Source organism: Apteryx mantelli, chromosome 2 (genome assembly GCF_036417845.1).
Source record: "Apteryx mantelli isolate bAptMan1 chromosome 2, bAptMan1.hap1, whole genome shotgun sequence".
Taxonomy (NCBI): domain Eukaryota; kingdom Metazoa; phylum Chordata; class Aves; order Apterygiformes; family Apterygidae; genus Apteryx; species Apteryx mantelli.
In genome coordinates, this window is record NC_089979.1 from 115,302,661 (window position 1) to 115,323,376 (window position 20,716).

General features: G+C 35.3%; 1 protein-coding gene across 6 annotated transcripts in view; it reads right to left on the reverse strand.

Moving 5' to 3' along the window:
- The window catches only part of BBS9 (Bardet-Biedl syndrome 9), a 312,936-nt gene that overhangs the window by 131,564 nt on the left and 160,656 nt on the right, over positions 1 to 20,716 (reverse strand). For all 6 annotated transcript variants that reach the window (XR_010883441.1, XR_010883440.1, XM_067291268.1 and 3 more), the window contains one exon: positions 19,620 to 19,842. Coding sequence is in view for 4 of the 6 variants with exons in the window: in XM_067291268.1 (XP_067147369.1) it covers positions 19,620 to 19,842 (223 nt within the window). In the remaining 2 variants the exon portion in view is untranslated. The remainder of the gene's footprint in view (positions 1 to 19,619; positions 19,843 to 20,716) is intronic.

Below are 20,716 nucleotides of genomic sequence, written 5' to 3' on the forward strand. Positions count from 1 at the left end.
GGAGAGATTTAACTTGGCTAATGTCATCAAATGAATTACATCCACTAGAAGATAAAGGATATTTAAAGAGAACTATGTTCAAATCCAACCTGCTCTTTTTGGTAAAGCAATGTCTGTTTTTATAATAAAAGGCTAAGTCTGAAACAAAGTGGCTTTTTATATGGGAAGGAAAAGGATTAACTGTACTGTTTCATCTTTTTGAAAAGTTGACAGTGCTGCTACTGTCCAAAATAATAAATTAAATAAGTGACCAAGCAAGTGGAATAAGGAGATGCCCTCAATCAGCTATTTATATGCTGTATGCTTTATTTAACTCTCTAAATCAACTCTCTAATTTTTAAGGATCATCTTTTACCCCGACTAGGAGGAGAGATTACTCATTTTAAAAACAATTTTGATAACTATGACATAATACCCTGAAATCTGCTAACGTACAAGGTAAAAGTTGTACGATAAGGGCAGCCCTATTGCCTCCAACACCAAATCATATTTTTGTTGTATCTGTACAACATTATATAAGCTAAACAAAGTCTATAGCAAATTGAATGTAAATCTTGTAACACATAGTTTAAATAAAATATAATTTAGAAATCTGTACAACCATCTTTAAGGAGGCTATAAGCAGAAGAAAGCAATCTGAAGGCTAAAGGAACAAATATGCTATTCAAGATATACAATAAAAATATTAGTCAAGTAACCTGAAACTGGAGAAAAGAATGAATTGAAATGACAGACTCTTACAGATTACTTTGCCCAGTCACAACAATCAGTAAAAAAAAGCAAGAGAAAAAAATAAGTTTTTGGAGCTATTTTTACTGATTTGTGCAATACTATTCCATTTCTACATACCATTTTTTAAAAGTAAAAATATACCATTACCTACCAAACTTATCTAGTTATAAACACAATCTTAAGCTGTAGTTTTACAACTATTCCAAGCCAGTCAAGTGAGACTTCTATGAAATAGGAAGCTCATTTTACCATCCCACTTTTTGGTTCCCCTTTGCCTCTTCTGTGCTAGCACAAAGCTATGACTGAAACCATGTGATATGCCAGTTCTGGAAAGTCATCTAGCTGAAAATTAACCCAACAGAAAAATGCACAAAGGCAAACATATGAGAATCATGATATGATTTGTTGCAATGGACCTCCGGAGGTCATTTAGTCCAACTTCCTGGTCAAAATAGGCTCAGCTAGATCAGGTTACTCAGGGACATATTCAGTCAAGTTCTGAATATCTCCAAGATGGAGATCCCACAACTTCTCTGCACAACCTGTTCCAGAATTTGACACAGCAAAAAAGATTTTACCGTATTATATCTAAAAGGATCTTCCAATGTTCCAACTTCTGTCCATTACCTCTCTTTCTACCCATGCACCTTCAAGAAGAGTAAGGCTCCATCTTCTCCAAGTCTTCCCTTAACAAATCCTTCATTCTTGAACATGAAAATAGGTCGAATATAACTCCAGTAATGGAACACAAGCGTATAGAGAGGAGGCACTGCATCCCTTATAACTGAGGGTCTTCAATACTTCTGCAATAGTCACAACCCAGTATACATTATACAACATGTCTAAAGAGCAACAGAGTTTTCCTCTGCTTTGCTTTCATGGTGGTGAGAAAGCTGGTGAGACAGGACTCTGAGAAAGAAATGTCTTCTAGTGGACATGGCAGTCAAAAGAAGCTCTTAGGCACGCAGCAAGTTCAGTGCTGGCCCGACCAAAGGGTCTTTGAGAGCATTTCTTAACACTAAAATGAAGCAATGAGAAAGTGCGTGTTGGGGGGGTCATTTATTTTAGACACTAAAGTATTAATCACAGGCTCATTGCATACCTTTGCATTCTGACCTTCTTCTGTTATAATCGAAATTTTGTTCTCGTCAGTGGCTAATGCTCCACACGCTTCAAGACACAGCAGTTTATGGATCTAGAATCAAAATCATTTATGAAATCCTATGCATAAGAAGCTGTCACTTAAAAATAAATTTTGTCACACACAACTTCGATTTGGTGTTTACACCCCACAGAACTTCTGAACACTTTCTGTATTTAACAAACTAACTGATACTCTATTTGCCTCAAATATGCCATTTTTTCCTACAATACTCTTCCAGATCAATCTTACCTTAACTGTGAAGCTGAACATTTATTTTGACCTTCCTAGATACTGCAACTTTTTTCTTGTTCATATTGATAGTAATATTTAGGGTTCTGTTCAAGGAGAACTCAGTGACACTTAAACAACAGATTTATCAATACAGAGGCCTTTCAGCAGCAAGCTAGGCTTGCATGCGAAATTCACAAACAATCCAGTGAGTAGATAGAATTTCAAACAGGAATAAGAAATTTGCTATGGCCTACTACCTGTTTGTGTAGTTTATGTCTACACTGTACAACTTCAAAATAGTATTACTTCTGTGTTACAGAACTATGCACAAATACACAGGTTAGAACCCCTAATATCAGTTTGGAAGGGCAAGTTAAGCACAATTTGAAATTGGCTTGACTTCTATATTCTAAAACAATTCTGAAACCAAATTAGCTTTTTTGCAAACGTGGATATGCTTTTAAACTATTTGGTGGACTCCTCCCTATGAAACTATTGATTAAAAAAGAGATATAGCTGCTCCTCCTCCTACAGTTAACAGCTTGCCATTAAGGTAAGGTTAATACCTTACCATGTTTTTTTAAATTCCACCTCTGCTTTCTCCTGTCCCTCTAGCCACAGCAGTAATATATTGTGTATATTTTCCTTCTCTACTTGTACCTCACTTGAAACTCATTTAAGTCCAAATACCTGTATCTGAGTGACAAACCAAAAATGCTACATAAACATAGCTTGCTGTCATCAAACCTATGAGCTTTTGTATCTACTCTGTTTTAATAGTATATTTTAAGGAAAGAGTTTAATAACAGCATCAAAAATTTCTTAGTTTCAAATTTCATAATAATTAAAAATAGTCTAAGTATTTCAGAGTCAAAGTGACTATTAACCCTACCAAATATTCTCTTTATATCATTACACCTCATAAATCTTTCTTTTGCAATCCCATAACATCTATTTGGCTCTGATATTTTAATTTTGTCTCACTGAAAAATCAACTTTTGCTTTCGAGCAAAAATCATCCTGACCTCACTAAGGCCTGAATTCATTCATTACAAGGAAGAACTTGTTGTGAGACATTTTTTAAAACTCTCTCTAAACATTATCCTATTTAATTTCCTTGCATTAACAATTTGTGTTCTTCTAAAGAATTTGTAGTATAGCCCACTGAAGGTCTGTGGCATTCTGAATTTTGTCTACTTTGTGTCTGAAACAAACCTCATAAATTGTCTTGACTTTTATTTTATATATATATAAATAAGCTTACTGACATGATACATACAACGACCAAAGGCCGAGGATATATTTTATTAGTCAAGAAGTGCTCCTTTGGTCTAATTTGGTTATGTCTATAATATCAAGTGAAGCAGAGCAATAGTGGGCTATCTAGAGATTGAAACAGCTCATGTTGAGGCTTGGTGTCCACTCTGTTCATGTTTTAAAGGTCTTACTCTGACCTGATCCATAGACTGATTGTCTATGAGAAGCTGGAGCACATTTGTCAGTTCTGGAGCAGTTTGTCAGAGCAGAAAGGAACACAGCAGGTACGCTCCAGGAACTACTGCCCTTGTCTACTGTTCCCTCAGTTTTTCTGAAACTTTTAAAATTTTGTTTATGTTTTCAAACTCAACAAATCAATGCATTCTCTCCTTCTCGTGTAAAATTTACAAAATCAAACAAGCACCTAGAATGCAACACATGCCTCAACACTCTAAAATGGACAGAAATACGAGTACATGATAATACAGTATAGGATTTTAAAAAATTAACAAAGCTTCTTCTAACTGAGCAATCATTTCAACACATGTTCATGAAGTTTTGTTATGCATCCAAACTTATGCCAAAACACACAACTCAGCTGCAAAATTTGCTTGATATGAGCAGACTTCCCTTTAAACTCACTTTCAGAAAAGCACATATGGGACACCAGAAGTGTTAAGCTTTATACTCTTCCGCAACAGAAGATACATACAGCAAGGTAAAGTATTACCTTTCTGACTTCTCTTTCACTATGCTCTAATGCCACTGCTAACGAAAAGAAGCATGAAGAGAACTAACCTAAAGAATAATGCCAGCGCTTGAAATGACCCAGTTCTGCGCCAGCCTCCAGCAGGGAGTGGAGTCAATATAGCAGCGCAGAGCAGCGCAGGCTTCACACCCCTGCTCATCCACTCTTCTCAGAATGACCGATACAGTGCTACCTTGACAAATTATTTGAGAATACTCCCACCTACTGATATAATATTATATGTAGGCTAACCACCATTTCACAGATAGATTTTGGTAATAGTAACATTAGATAAAAGATAAAAGGATTAAACGATTATTGTTATTAAGCACTACAACATTTACATTAACACACTAATTACACTTCCTTCACATGCAGAAAAAAATTTTTTGTTAGAAATACTAAGCAAGAAACCCTATCAACTGAGTATAGGCTTTCCCTTTACAAATGACTCGGGACTGAAACAGAGACTGGAAAAGACATTGCTTAGAAAATGATTTGTCTAAATGGGGTTACTGAAATCCGGATTCAGTTTCCGTTATGTAGTCAAATAGCCTGTAGGTACAATAACTTCAGCTGGCACCAGGCTTAATGCTTTTTTTATCGATCTACCCATAGCTTAAGTGCACAAACAAGGATATGGATTGTTAAACAATTCTTTTTATCTATCATTGACTATGGAAATATTATACACATTGCAGCATCATCTGCACTTTCTCAAACGTGAAAGGCTACTTACAGCAGGCTGTTCATTTCATCCTGCGAATCCTCTAGCACTTGTGGTATTTTTTTTGAGCACTGGTTAAATGCCTGAATTTGTTAAGAACCAATTACGCAAGAGGTCCTCTTTGTTACAGCCTACGTTGTAAGCAATAAAGTACCATTAGATTCTTTGTATTTGATTTACTTCTTGTTGTAATTAACAAGGTACATGTAAATTCTTTGCACTACTTCTCCTCCCCAAGTTCTTTAGCTTCTCCTCATTTGAAGATTTCAACCAAAAAAATAAATACTAGGGGAAACCTAATATTTTAAATTCATATTTTGTGGCAGTGGTTAACAGTCAGCATTTATAAAGGGCTTGGTACAAGCACGCTGAGTGCATCTTACTCAGTGCTTAGTGGAAATAAACAGGACTGAGTCAATATAATTTTAGTATTTTCTCTATACTTTTATCCCATGAAGACAAGAGAATAGCATTCCCATCATTGTGCCAAAGTTGCACAAAAAATAAGGCTTTTACAATCCCTTAACTTCATGTTCTTTTTTCTCCCAAAATATAATTCAGTACTTGTGTTTTCTTTTTTACTAGCACCAAATCTGCAGTAGATAATATCAGAAGAACATCACCTGTTCCTTCCTTTCTGTCCAAACACCCAAGGAAGTCCTACCTGAAGGAGTGAACTCAAACTGTGAAGCAAATTTTTAAAAGTACTTACAGAGTTCTTTCTTATGTGCTCTGCTAAGTCAGTAGGTTAGCATCTACTAGGTGAATATGAGTAAAACAATAACATACACTGCTGTTAAACTCATGGGACAAATCCTGGCTGAATTAAGTCAATGGCAAAATTCCCAGTGTCTTCAATGGGGCCAGGATTTCACCCTTATCTTGTTGATCAAAACAATTATTTCACTGTTCAGAAGGACCAGAGCGCTGTGCCAACCAAGAATTTCCTAATGCAACCTGTCATGCCGAGTTTTAAACTGTATATACCTCCATAAATACTCCTTTTACATTCTACCAACGTAAATTGTTGACTTGCCAGAAATATTACAACATAATCAAACAGCATACACAACAAAGATCTTTCTTTCAATTTAGCAGAGAGCCAGATGGACCAGGATAGCTAGTGGAAAATACTCTCTCCACAGTATAACCTTACTGCTGGTCTGCAAATAAATAATTATCACTCCCTCACCACTCGTTACCAACACTCATGGTCCTACCTGCTGACCTGCATTAAAAAAGGACAGGTTTGACCCACGAAGTGAAGTGTTTTATCTGTTTGGCAGTGATGTGTTGCAGAAAGCTTTCTACATTTCAGTGAACCACAGAGCAAATATTCAAAGCAGTGTCATCTTCTACATAGCGCATACCAACATTGAGAGTGGACTGCCCATGAATACTATAACACCTTCCATATTTCTTCACATTGCTTATAATACACACTGTAACTATACTAATCAAAATGATTGCATGTATTTGCAATTCAATAGCCAGAGAGAACCAAGTTATCCACATGAGAATCAATTTTACACTGAACTAGAGTAAAATGCTGTTTTCTATGTGCTGCAAATGGGACCAAAAATAAAGGCTCTCTTTTTGGCAGAAAGATACCTACAACTTTTATTATGAAATATTTGGGAAATCTGCTGTAAGAAGATCGTACAACAAGCATTTTTTCCTCAATAACTAATTGAATGAAATAATCAAACAGAACTGGTGAATTTGGTCTCCTCAGACTTGGAAAGTATTGCCAAGTAATTAATTCTGTTGATATAGTGCCTTTGTATGCAACCAGGGCAGTTTATTGCCGCGGGCATCATAAGAATCTGTTATACTTTCAGGAGGACTTTTAGCTCAGACTACTGAGCTCCTTCTCTATGCTCCTATGATTTTATTATCTATAACATGCAACACAGTTCTCGCTAAATCCAAATCTCTTTAATTCATTCATCATAAGACTTCTGGGTTGAGTCTACTTCACATTATTCTATAGAATTCCGTTCTTCTCAACAGTTTATGCTAGCAAGTAATCAGACCCAGCATCTCTAACAGCATAATATACTCCACTGACTGAAATCTCCTGCTTAACTTCTAACTGTCAAATTATTGCCTGCTTTATTGATGACCTGATCCAAATGAGAATGCCAGTTTATAACTTCATTTAAGTATCCTTGAACAGCAACTTAATACACCTAATGACTACTTTGGTTACAAAAAAACCTCTCAATTTTAGAGAGGACAAAACCAAGAAGAGCTACTAATTTAAACGTATCTAAATAGATTTTAAGACCAGAAGGAATCAATCTGACCATTTAGTCAGACTTTACTCTGAAATGTCCTCCACTAATTCTTACATGTAAGCATCCATTTATTTCTAAACTGCTTTTAAAAATGTCATCGGCAATTCTTTTTACTAAAAAAGATTGTTTTTTTAACTCAAAATTTCATTTGAAAATGTAAGTGCTAAAAGAGATACATGCTTATCAGTACTATGATACAGTTTAAAAACACACCAAGAAAGATTTCTCAGTGCAGCTATAAAATTTAATATAGTTCAGCACCACATAACTTACATAACAGAAATAGTGCAGCTAGAGGGTAATAAATATTATGAACAACCTTTTTTTGTTCAGTCATCCGTCTGAATTAAGGCATCCTTCATCATCCATACACATCAGATCCTCTCTTTGATCTCTAATGGCAAATTTAAGGGCTGAGTAAATGCTCTTTGAAACGCACAGTGTGGCACAGCTGCTTATTGTTACATTGAAGACAGTATGCCATTAAAATGGAAACTCAATTAATACAGTGGAACATCCCCCTAATCATATCCCAACTTTGAAGTAACACCACTTTCAGTGATAACTAATTTCTAGTTAACTAGTTTTTTTCAAGTGGAATAATAGTCAAGCTTTGGTTAAGGTCAGAATTAATAAAGCATATCTTCATCAAAATACAGAGATCAACTGGCAACACACGCAGCTGTGGTATTTGCACTTACAGTATACTGCAGACACTCAGAGATGCATCCTTCCATGTTAATCACATGAAACTCATCAAGCCTGCAGTTTTCACCAGTTTGCTGAAAGTTTTTATAGCCCTACAAGAGCCTACTTTAAAATTGTTAGGTTAACTACACATTATTTTTTATTAGTGTTTTAGCAACATTCTAATCAAGGGAAGGTGAGCTAAATCTTTGCCTTAAAATATAACTGAATCAAATGAAAACCTTTGTGATTCAGGTTTACATAGCTTTTTGCTTTTGCTTGTCCCATATCAATGCTGTTTGTGGTTCAGCCAATAATACAATAAAGAAAAGAAAAGAAAAGAAAAGAAAAGAAAAGAAAAGAAAAGAAAAGAAAAGAAAAGAAAAGAAAAGAAAAGAAAAGAAAAGAAAAGAAAAGAAAAGGACAAGACTATTTTGAGGAATTTTCACTACCTGCCAGTATCATGAAGCACTTCATGTTTGATTTCATTAAATTTTTCATCTCAAATGCCAGATCAAAATGTTAGAGTTGGGTGAATCTGAACAAACTCAAGGGAAAGAGAAACATGAATTTATGGACCTTGGCTTAGCATGTGAACACTGGCTGAACCATCCACACCAATTTCATGAGCAGACTAAAGGCTGATTGCTCACAAAGAGATACAGTCAAAACTGTGACTTCTCTTCAAAAATGCTCTAGTTCTTTAAAAATAAGGAAAAAAAATGTAAATTCAATACTGACTCTGCACAACTTTGTAACACGCTCAAGCACTCAGATTCATGATGAGGTCCACCCTTATTCTCCCTGTGAAAAAGCAATCAAGACCATAGGTGGGAGTCTCTGGCAATTCACAATGTAGCTACTGAAGAGCTTTACTGCAGCCAGATCTGTGTCCTATCAATGCTAAAGATGATTGCTCAAAAACCAAAAGGGGAATGGCAAAGGATTCTGCTCCTCAGTGACTGCCATTCATAACCCAACACACTACTTTGAAACACCATTACTTTCAGGTTAGGTTGATATTCAAAGGGCATGTGCCTTGCTGAGGCACAGACCATGCTCCGTGATCTCTAAAACCCAGTCTGTCCCATCATTTCTATTAAGTACACTGAACCAACCACCCAGAGGGAGTGAAACCCTCCCTGTGGAGCTGCACAGATCTGATTGCATACTATGCTCCCTGTCTCTCAAAGTGGTGTAGTTAACCTCAGGGAATTACTCTTTAATTGTAGCGTAGTTTTTAGTTGTAGCAAGAAATATCCTTTATAAAGACAGGCAGTCCCAGCTCTCATAAACCCACAACCTAAAAAAAGGTCATTTGTCATTTTTAAGCTCTGTTATCATGAATTTATGCACTTTAAATATAATCTTTCTGGTATGGAATTTGTCATGCTTGGTCTAGGACTCAAAGTAACTTCTTCTTTAAATGTTAAAGCAAAGTTCTTTTACCTACTAAAGTTATAAGTCCTTAAAAATATTTTTTCTGTTTCAAAAAGCATTGGGAACTTTTCTGTGTGCAAATCAACCAGCTGTACTTTGCAAGTAAAACCTTTCCAAGTGCCTGGTTCTCTGCAGATTTTTGGCAAATCTATCTGAAAAAATGAAAACTAGGGGCTGGAGCCAAAGCTTACTGAAGTCAATGGAAAAACTCCCATAGATTTCATCAGGTTTTGGATTAGGCCCTAAAACAGTCTGAAGTAATTGAAAAATCAATTCGGCATGTACAAAATATGAAATTTTCACTAGTTTTAGATTTATTAGACTCCTTTATGGCAATCTGGAAGAGCAAATACATTACAGTTGATATTAGTGATGTAGATGTGGTTTTGCATTGCTCATCCACCATGGAATTCTACGGACTCATATTTTTTATCATGCTTATCATGCTTTATATTTTTTATCAACCCAACACAACAAAAATCAACAAAAGGTAGAGGCTCCAAAGGAACCTGTGCTTTCAGCATTTTAAGAGAAAAGAGGGAGGACCTGCAAATCATTCTCTTCCCCCTCTCCTCCCATTCCTCTGTAATTGCTCTTTCCCAATATCTTCTTGTGGATAAACATGCTTTGTCATGGGCTGTATTTATGAAAAGTAGATAATTGCTGTAATTTTGTGGTGGTGTTATTTGTCATAAATAGTGGCTGGAAAGGAGAAGGAACATGTCATCTAAAGTGCAGGGCTAATTCTGCTCTTCAAATACCTATAACTCCTATATTATTACTGAGGCTCACTCTCTGTCATACAGATTCTTGAAACATCACAGAAAACCAAACTTAATAGAACCAAGGAAAACCTGTTAAATGGAAACCCAAAGGATGACTGAACATGCAAGACTGACTCCTCATTAGTAGCATACCTTCAAATAAAAGGATGATGTTGTATTATTATAGTAAACATGGCTTTCTTTAAAAATAGATTACATCATTTGTTACAACCTCTTAAAAAACTATCTAGGCTTTATTTATTTATTTATTTGTTTTACTTGCTGCTGTTGAGTTTTCTGAAATGGAAGGCCAGGAGCTATACATTTTTTCCTTTAGCAACACACTGCTTTTCCATAATTTTAAGCAATTAACTTGTTAGTGCAGATCAGAGGAGTTTACTTCTGCTTGTGGTCTCTCAAGGACACAAAAAGAATAAGAAGATAAAGCTCAATGACAAGCATGATCATTGGGGGAAATTCTTTCAACAGACAATTATTTTCACCAAAAACTTACCTTACATTATGAATCATTTGTGACCACTTATACTTTAGCAGAACATATTAAAATTTAATGGATTTCAATGCAAAGAGACAGCAGTAGGATTCTATATACCAAGGCACTAATGTGTTGATCCCAACTGTACTTAGACGAGGCAAGTTGGAATTGCAATGTTGCCAGCTAAATTTCATAGCACAACAAATGAATGAACCCCCAGTCTCAGGTGGGATTTCTTTTTTATTCATTATGCATAACATTTTCCTCTTTAAATTATTCATTTTTTAAATGTTATTGCTTTAGCCATCTTAAACTTTATACTCCTTCACCCTCTGTTTTTTGCCAGCTGTAATATCAACTGAGGAGGGGAAAGCTTCCCCACAATATAACAAAAAGCCTATCACCATCCTGCATGCACTTGTGTCTTGCTACCCCCTTCCATCTTGTTTTGCTTCTTCTCACAATAGGGGAATCTTGAAAAAATGGATATTTACAAAAGCTGCATATGTAAGATTAAATAGTCAAATGAGACACACAATGCACCAATCAAACCGAGAGCTACAAAATGTCCTGAAAAAATAAATGCATTTTCTATCAGGTCCTTACTTTCAATTAAAAAAACATTCAGTGCTTTACTGCTTTTTATGTAATCCCTGAAAATCAACCACTTGAAGAAAGCTGTCAACTGGCTCCAGCAGGCTGATGGAATTTGACTAAATTCATGCAAATTAAAGACCTTCTGAGACACTCTTCCTCCCTCTCTTCCTGTGTCTGATATTCAGTTTTCCATTTTTAAACGTGATCACAGAATGATATAGTAATAGGCTGCAGGCAAGCTGGCTTACAAAAATCTATTACATTTGTAACCTGTCTTTTAACCATAAAACACGTAAAAACAACTGTATGTAGCAGCTAAGGCATTATACTTGAATATATACAAGACTGTGAGGCATTATACTTGAATTCTATTTATGCAGGTGTTATTGGCTCATGGTATTAGCTTGGGCAAGTCACTTAACTTCTGCATAGCTCAATTTTCCCTTTCATAGAATTAAATTACCAAAGTTACTAAAACAATGGAAAGTTACAATGGAAATAAAAATTATAAAGAGTAAAGATTCATATCAGAGAGCCAAAGAGTCAATGTTTCTGGCTCCACTAAGCTGTTCTTAAGCTTTTCTTGAGCAACCACAAGATCTTGTTGCTGTAAGCTCTCCCAAATTCTCCCTAATGATTTACTACTCCCCTTCCTTTTCAGTAAATCAGCTTTTTGAGCAAGAGGCATATTTTAGTCTCAAAATAGAACCCAAATAATTTGTTTAAAATATTTGATATGTTATTGTTTAAAATGTTTGTTTGGTATGTTATTATTTGCTTATTTCTAGGCTTTTAAATTAAGATAAAACTGTTCATCATGAACAGCCAATAAATTACTGCAAAAATATTTTAAGTGCAGAGAAATAGAAGTTCACAGTGGATATTTTAAAGTCGCGTTAGAGCTACACCACCGTATGGTGTTACATTATACGCCATATCATGTCTCATTATTAGCTGGCATGACACAAAATAACAGAAGTGCATGACAAAGTTAGGGGCTGCAAGAGCTATGACAATTTCTTTGTTCTTATTATTTTCTTATGTGATTATTATCTGCAATTAGCTGGAGAGAAGAAAGTTATGTTTAAACTGGCTCAACAGTTCAGCCTGCACAAAGCTGCACAAATTGGACACAGAATACACAATGATCACGGTATTTATGGATTTAGTCTCTGTTATGCCTTTGTCAAACCTTGCTAGAGTCTCATTGCCTGATAGATCCACACTAGTCCTGCAGGGTTTCCTCTACAATTACTCCTTTGGGCCACCCAAGCTGACGTCGGTACAGCTCCGGTCGACCAGGAAAATGGTCCTCCTATCCTTCACTGCTCACTCTCACAGTCACAGCCATTTACACTCTCAGGTGGCTAGCGATAAAGTTACTCATTCTTGACTATCACAGTGAAGAAAACTACCTAGTTGCATAGACTTCAAAGGGCACAGTACAGAGAAAGAAACTAGTGAAGCATAATGTAGAAAAGAGAAATAAGAAAAAGTAAACTAGAAGAGGAAATAAATGAGGAAAGATGGAGAAACCTGAACAAAGCGGAGCCATACAGGTAAGAAGGATCTTTACTAGAAGGATGAACGAGAGAAAGGAGAGAAAAAGTACACATTTTACCAAATGTTTATGCTAGCCTTTGCCAAGGGAGAGAAAGTAAGGAAAGTTTGAAAAAGAGATGCAATGATGATTGGTCTGTTTTAGTTTCAATAAAAGCTGAAAATCTTTGAAAGTGAGAGAAGCAAACACTGGTAGCTTTGTTTTAATGCACAGCTTCCTCCCGCAGAGAAATCTTTATCTGGATATGTGAACCCTGGGTTTTACAGGGAAAGAGAACAAAAATACGTATCTGTTAAAATACAAACACACATAATTTTCAGATCAGATAAAAATGTCTATATGAGTTTTGAGCACTTAAGCAAATGAAGGTTAATAAAAGTGATACTTTAGCTATACTGCCATTGGAATTAAATAATTTTAATATAGCCAAAAATGTTAGAAACATATTTTATCTTTCTGCTTAAATGCAGACTTCAATCTTTTAATATCATCTCAGATGTAAAAAAAATATATATATATATACTTTTTCACTCTTCAATAAACAATCTGCTTCCAGGAGAAATCTGCCTTTTAAGGTACTTTATATGACCAACCTATATGATTTTAAGGAAGCTAGAAAAAATGAGTTAGAGTTTTCATTGTAATAGTTGAAGTGAGTTAGTGCCAATTTCCTATTTAAGAGCCTGATCAAACACTCAGGTCAATGGGAATGGATCATCATGTAGTGATTTATAAACATGGCTTAAAAATCTCTGGGTACATTTAAGAAAAAGAAGTCTTTGGTGACCAGACTTTCAGTAAGAATTAGGCACTTTTATTAAGATTTAGATTCCTGAGATCCCCAGATATTTTTAAATGTCTTCTAGGTCACTTGTAAGGCACTTTTGTAAATGTTACACTCCTTCATGAGATAGTGGAAAGAGACAAGGAATGTTACGAAAAACATGGATAATATGTTCAATCTAACTTGGTCAATGACAAAGTTTCCATGGACTTCAGTGGACTACCAATTCCACCAGGCAGTATCAACCAATCCTCAGGTGTACAAAATCCTTGTAGTACTTATAGCACACAGCAAGCTTTGTGAATAAAATTATACTTTTCCTTACATAGCTCTACTAAGCATTTCTATAAAGCTTTATGAATACACAATATATTCAAAATGCATTAGGAAAAAGTATCTAAAACCAAAATGTTCTAATGGTTACAAAAGGAAAAAAAGGTTTTGTTTTTGTTTGCTTGTTTGTTTGTTTTTTACAGAAAACATATGGAAAACATTTTAAGTGAGAATAATATTTCATAGTGGATGGTAGACCTCTGTGGAGATAAGATTTGTCTCACATGTATGACTAAGAACAAATTAGCACTTTTCATAAGTTTCTTTGCATCCACACAGAGTGCTATACAAAACTACCAGAGCACAGTGATCTACGGCCCACAATACTTAAATTACAAGAGAAGTTTTCAAACTGTGATAAGTAGGCTCTAGCCATTTATTAAATATTTGCTGGTTGTTCAGATGAATTGTCTGGTCCTCTGTGCTGTCTTCCCTGCCTTATTAAGCTACATTATCCTAACTTTTTCAGGCAAAAGATTACTGTAGTTGCTGCTGAGGTAACATTACTATTACAGAGAAGAGCTGAGAATCTATGTGACTACAAATGGGAGGCACCACATTTCATAAGACATTCTGTATGAAAGACCACACTATAAAGTTTGAGAATACCTGAGCTATAATGCTTATTCCTTTCCCCTAATGACACTAACGAAGAAATTTCTAATTAAAAGGATGAGATGAAATTTCAAGCAAAAAAATCTTATTTCTTCAAATTGAGCAAACTATTACTAGTCTTTTTTATCGAAAATTCTTCGTGTACTAAGATTCTACAGCAATGTTTATGTTCTGTATAAAAATTGAATATTGCTCTTCCAGCAACTTAAAAGCACATGTTTTTACAATTAGACCTGGCATTCTTTCCATTTTGGAAAACAGAAAGAATAAGGAGGATAGAAAAATCATCCTGAAAAAAAGACTGAAAGAACTTGAGCACAATTAGTATGAAATAGGAAGAGGTCCTGAAGGGACCTAATAACAACCTTCCAAAGCTTAAGAGGTTATAAAGAGGTGGCATTACTTGCCACGTCTACCTTCTATATTAGGATCACAAGAAACTGGTTTGATTGCAGGAAAGACATATATTAAGTTTTAGGAAAACCTTCCTATATGGACAATCAGTCATATAAGCTATTAAGAGATATTTTTCAACCTTGTACAAGGTGCTTAAGAGTTTAGATAAACATCTGTCAAGGAAATTCTGGATACATTTACCTAGCCACAACATAGAGGGGACAATTAGGTAGTTGGGGTGCCTTCTGGCTCTACCTTTGTATGAACCTTGAATACTATATTGACAGAAAAATATTTGCAAATCCTATTTCCTGAATACAAAATATTCCTGTATTTCATTATCATTTCAATTCTGGAGACTCAGAAAATGACCATCGTCGGCATTCCATGGCACAGGCATTTCAATGGCACAGTACTCACAGTAACTGATTTGCAGGTTAAATAAATAATAGTTTCTCTAGTGCTCCAACTATATTAAACTAAGTGACAAAGCACAATACAAAGATCCATCAAAACCAAAATAGCAAAAAAATAATTGAAGTTCAGTTAAAATAAAAAAAAAAGGAGGAGGAGCAGGAGCAGGAGGAGGAGAAAAAGATAGTTGAGAGAAAAAGAAGTCCTAATTAAAAGATAAAAATCCTTGCTATGAAAAAAGGTTGATTTTTTCACCCTTGAACAGAGCATTGAACTAATACAGATGCCATTTGCAAGAGAGATTTGTACACCAGGGACTACTACAAGAAAAGCAGGATCACATTCTAGACAGAGAGTAGTCGTGAGATACCCAAAATATGGGTGGTGCAATACTGCAAACAGAGCTCCAATCAGACTGAAACTTAAAGAAGTCTCCAAACAGCCACAGCTGACACTGCTAAAGGTTATCCAAACAATCCTGCAAAATTCGTTGATACTATAAGCGACCTTGAAAAGCTCCAAAATTCACTCACTGCAGGTAATTGGGATTTATACTATAAATTCTCCCACCCATTAAACTGAGTACATGACAGCCTGGATGGTCTACAGCACCTTTCCACAGCACTTCCCTGGCTTTGACCCACACTGCGGGCTGGCACGGTTCCCCAAGCCCCTCACCTTTCCCCTGCTCCAGCCATCTGCACCTCGCCAAAGGCAACACAGTGCAAGATACAGCCTGATGTAGTTTACGCTTATTTATGATCACAGTTAGCCAATGATTCTGATTAGCTTTTAATCATCCTTATAAGAGCATTTTACATACTGGAAAACTGTCATGTCCCTCCTCAACCTCCTCTTTCTTCTTCCCCCAGGAGAAAGCAAATTGCTTCAGTCATTTTTAACTTTTATGCTCTATTCTGAATTCTGTTCGTCTACGTTTTTCTTAAATTGTGTTACCCAGTAATTTCAGCTGAAGCTTCCTCATGTATAAAGAAGTAATTATATTTCTTCATTCAAGTCATATGACTATATCCCCAAATTGGAATTTGCCTTTTTAATAGGATCGTACTGCTGACTTGTATTCAGTTGCTGGTCTAGTATAACCCCACAGATCCTCTCCTATGGTAACACTATTTAAGGAATTATTTCTCAAGTTCAAATTTGTTTCTCCAATTTTTATTTGCTAGACTCCTTTGCAATCTTTACTGACATTCATCTTACTGACTTTAGACTCCTCTAATTCATCAAGGTCACTCAAGTTATTGCTCTGTCTTTCAAAGTGTTTGAAACTACTTCTAGCTGTTGTAAATCCACAAATTTTAATGTTCATATTCCACCACTGCAATTAAGGAAAATAATGTATAAAACCAGACCCAGCAGAAACCACAGCATATCTCAGGCTTATATTCTTGGATTGACTACAAATATTGATAGCTGGTTTCTAAATGCACTTTTTCAACTACTTGCGCACCTAAAGATAATCACCAGTTGTTTCAACATAGCTTCAGGTGATTTCTCTAGATTTCAGGGTACACCATCTTGAACGTGTCGGACATAACTTTTAAAAATCCTGGTTGCTCTTACAGTTCAGCAATGCCTGAAGGGTCCTAGGCTCTTCTCAAAAAACGCAAACAGCTAGCACAAAACAAAAATGGATGTTTTAAAAGCCACAGTAAAATCATCATTCTCCCAAGAATCCTCTCAGTTTTCTCCAGTCTACCTGACAATCAACCATCCACAAACTTCCAAAGCATACAGCACATCCTGCTAGAAAGTAAGTTCTTAAATGCTATGTTGTTCCAAGCATAGGGCACAAATATTTCTATACAGTGACTTGTCCTATAAATGAAGAAATTTCTTATTTTTAAATATAATGCATCTTTGGTCTTAGCTCTGTACTTTTCCCAAATCTATGTTCTCTCAACAGTTAATGAGGAAATACATAATGTATGGACCCTTTTCTCCAGGGTCCAGGCTAAACTTCCAGTGAAAATAAGAAAGTTATATTGAGTTTTATAACACAGTTTCTTTAAATGGTATCTTCTTTTGACAGCCTGAAGTGTTAGCCCAATTAGGTCATAATTTTGATTCTTAATTAGGTGATTTGGTATTTGAAAGGGCTACACACTAGAGTCAGCAATTCTGAAAATGACCTTTTTTGGAATCTATATATGGATTACAGATTTTAATTCTTTTAATGTAAATCATGGCCAAAGGGCATTTCATGTATGGCTAAAACAGTTGGGTGGGACATTGCTATACCAAGTCTCAAACAGCTGCTTACAAGTACTTAATTTTTCACTACTCACTGTATGTAACCTGTTAACCCTGATTCCACATTTAATCAATACATGGCTATTGATCAAATTTCTTATGTTTTGCTTGGAATGTACTTCCTCCTGGTATTTTTTTTTTTTTTTATTTGAGAGGTAGTATAGCTGTCTACCTGTACCACAATGTGAAAAAACACTCTATTACATCACTCATGCCTTCTCAGTATTTTGGCCTCATGTAATAGAAAACAGTGGGTTTAAAATTTTTTGAATTTTAGTCTTTGATGTATACAATATGGAGAGGATGAACAGACTGCTTTTACAAGGTCCCTCATCGAGAGCAGGACTTCTTCTAAGTTGTTTACACTTCTTAGAAATTTTACCTTCTTCCTACCAGAACTACTCATGACCAAAACAAGCAGTCACACTGAGCTCAGTAAGACTACTCAACAGGCAGAAGTGAATTTCCATATTAAATCATTTCACCTGACTGCTTAACTTAGGGGGAAAAAGATGAACTGCAGCTATTTACACCTTCTCAAAATATTTAGAAGGGAAAACAATGACTATATAATCTTTTCTAAGTTTAAAAAATGAATTAACACTTAACATGTATTTTACGGGGAAATAAAGTCTGGCAAAGAAATATCAACAAAAAAATGTAAATCTAATTTGCTACTTATTCTGGCTCACCTCTTCAATTCATGTGATTATAAATCCATTTCCAGATATGGGCATAGCATAACACTTACAGAAATTAATTAAATAGAATAGTTTCTGTCACTGAACAGTCTGAAGTCATTTTACCTAAGCATTTCAATTAGCACATGCAAAGAAGGACTGTACATAGTAATAAGCAAGGACTTCTAAATGAGTTGCCAAAACATTGCACAGGCCATTCAGATTATGTTAACCAGTAATTAAGATATTCATTGTAATGTAAGAACAAAATATAGGAAATCACAATTAAAACAACTCCAAACGATCAAAAACAACATCTGTGAAGACAAAATACTAAACTCTTAATTTTAAGCATTAAGCACACATACATACACATGCCTATAGGTGTGAAGACTGCTGTAGGTGACAGAGGTCACTGAGGCCAAAGATCCTAGTGAGATTATATGGTCTAGGAGACTATAGGGTTGAAGAAACTTTCTACCCTAACCTAGAGATGGAAGCTGAAAAAAAATACAGTGTTTCCAAGTCATCAAGAGAGTCTGATGTTTGCTGAGAGCTTATCTGCCCCATGGGGAAAAAAGACAGGAAGAAAATTTCTTTCAACAGTACAAGGATGCTAGCCTTTGGACTCTGCAGAAAAGAGCTGCTTACTGTCACTAAATAGCATGAATATAAAAAAGAACTTGAATAATATATTTTTTAAAAATCATCCATGACATTCATTTAAATCATTGTGCAAGGCTCCAAAAATCTTCTCAATGTTCATTCTCCAAATGAGAAATAGATTTCAACACCTGCTTAAATTAGTTTGATCTTTTATTTCATGCTTTCTGTGAGATATCACCTATCAATTGGCACTTTCTAAAATTGCAGATTTTTGTATTCAATGTTCTCACTGTTTTGTAATTAGTCATATGCACATGTCATGAAATGGGTAACACAACCACAATGATTTCTCTATCAAGGACACAGCATATCTTTTCACTCCTCACTTTTCTATCATATATGTTATATAAAATGCACATACACATACATTCAATTGAAAAGTGCAAAGGAATAAGTTGTACAGTTTTTAGAACATAATGACTGTCTGGGCTACATTTGCTGCATTAGTATGTAGGTGCTGTAAGAAGAGTAGGAAGTGGTCAACTTTAGATAAAACTTACATTCATACATCATATCTTATTACCTTACTCATACTACTGGTTAGAACAGAAATACAATGTGTCATATCACTCCTGATTAAAAAAACTGCAACACTAGCAACTCTACTGAAAATACGCAACATCTGGAATTTTTACACAATTTTGATTATTCTGTAATTTCTGACAGGAAATGGAAAAGAATTATCTGCCTATTCATATAAAACAAACTCCAAACCAAATGTACATTATTCTTAATATACATTTTGAATTACAAACATACAGTTCATATCTTACCTGGCATGACAACAGTTTGCTGAGTGGTTGTCTCTGTACTTAAGGAAAGGCGACCACCTTTGGCCAATCTGTCACAGAGGAGGGTGATATGTTTCTTCAGCCTACTAGTATCTTTAGGTATGCACAACTCGCTGGTGAGAGTCAGGGCCTGTTCCTTAGAGTTCTTTGACAAACAAGTTCTTAATAAGTAAGAAATGGCAGCATCCACAGTTTCTTCCCAACCCTGGATTAAAAAAAAGAAAACCAGATAAAATGATGTGAACTGTAATATGCTGCAGCATACTAAAAACAAAGTAATGAATCAAAGATGAAGAATTTTCAAACAATATTGATACATAAAACTGGGATTAATGAAAGGCATGGATTCACAGTTCTTCAGCCTGTACAAGCAAAAAGAACCCCTAGTAAATCTGGAAAAAAAACAAGTTCCAATGTTATAAGGATCTGATTGAGAAATAAATTTTAAATAAAAATAATAGATGGACAGGACGAGACAGTTATAATTAAATTCAGTGGTTTTCTTAATAACTGAAAAACAGAATTTCCTGGGTGCAACATTTGGAATACAAAACAGAACTGTGAAGTAAATACAAACATTATAATATACAGTGTATAATAATATACCGAAGACACGTTAGGGCCAGGGGAAAAAAAAAAGAGGTATCCAATTATATGTCCTTTGGAGCTCTGGCTAAAATCCTGGCATTATACCAGTAACAGAGAACATCATGACTGTAACCCAAAGCTAATATATTAAGTACCCATTTATCAGACTAATTAATTTTAAGCTATGATGCCCAAGGCATTAGCACAGGTGTTTGAGTGCTCTGATAAACTGGGACCTAGATTTCTAAGTTGGAGTAGTGTGAAGCTGTAAAAATTTATGAGAAGAGCAGCTTGGTCACCAGATCACTTAACATGAGCAGCTACCAATGGAAAAACTTACAGGAGGAAAAGCTATATTCAGTGTTGTATTCAATATACATAAAACCACAAAATAAAGTGTTTGTTTCTGTAAATAACACTCAGCAAAAAGAAGTAAGCGTTTTTTCCCCCATAAAGCACCTTGAAAAACACCTTTAAAATTTAGGTTCGAG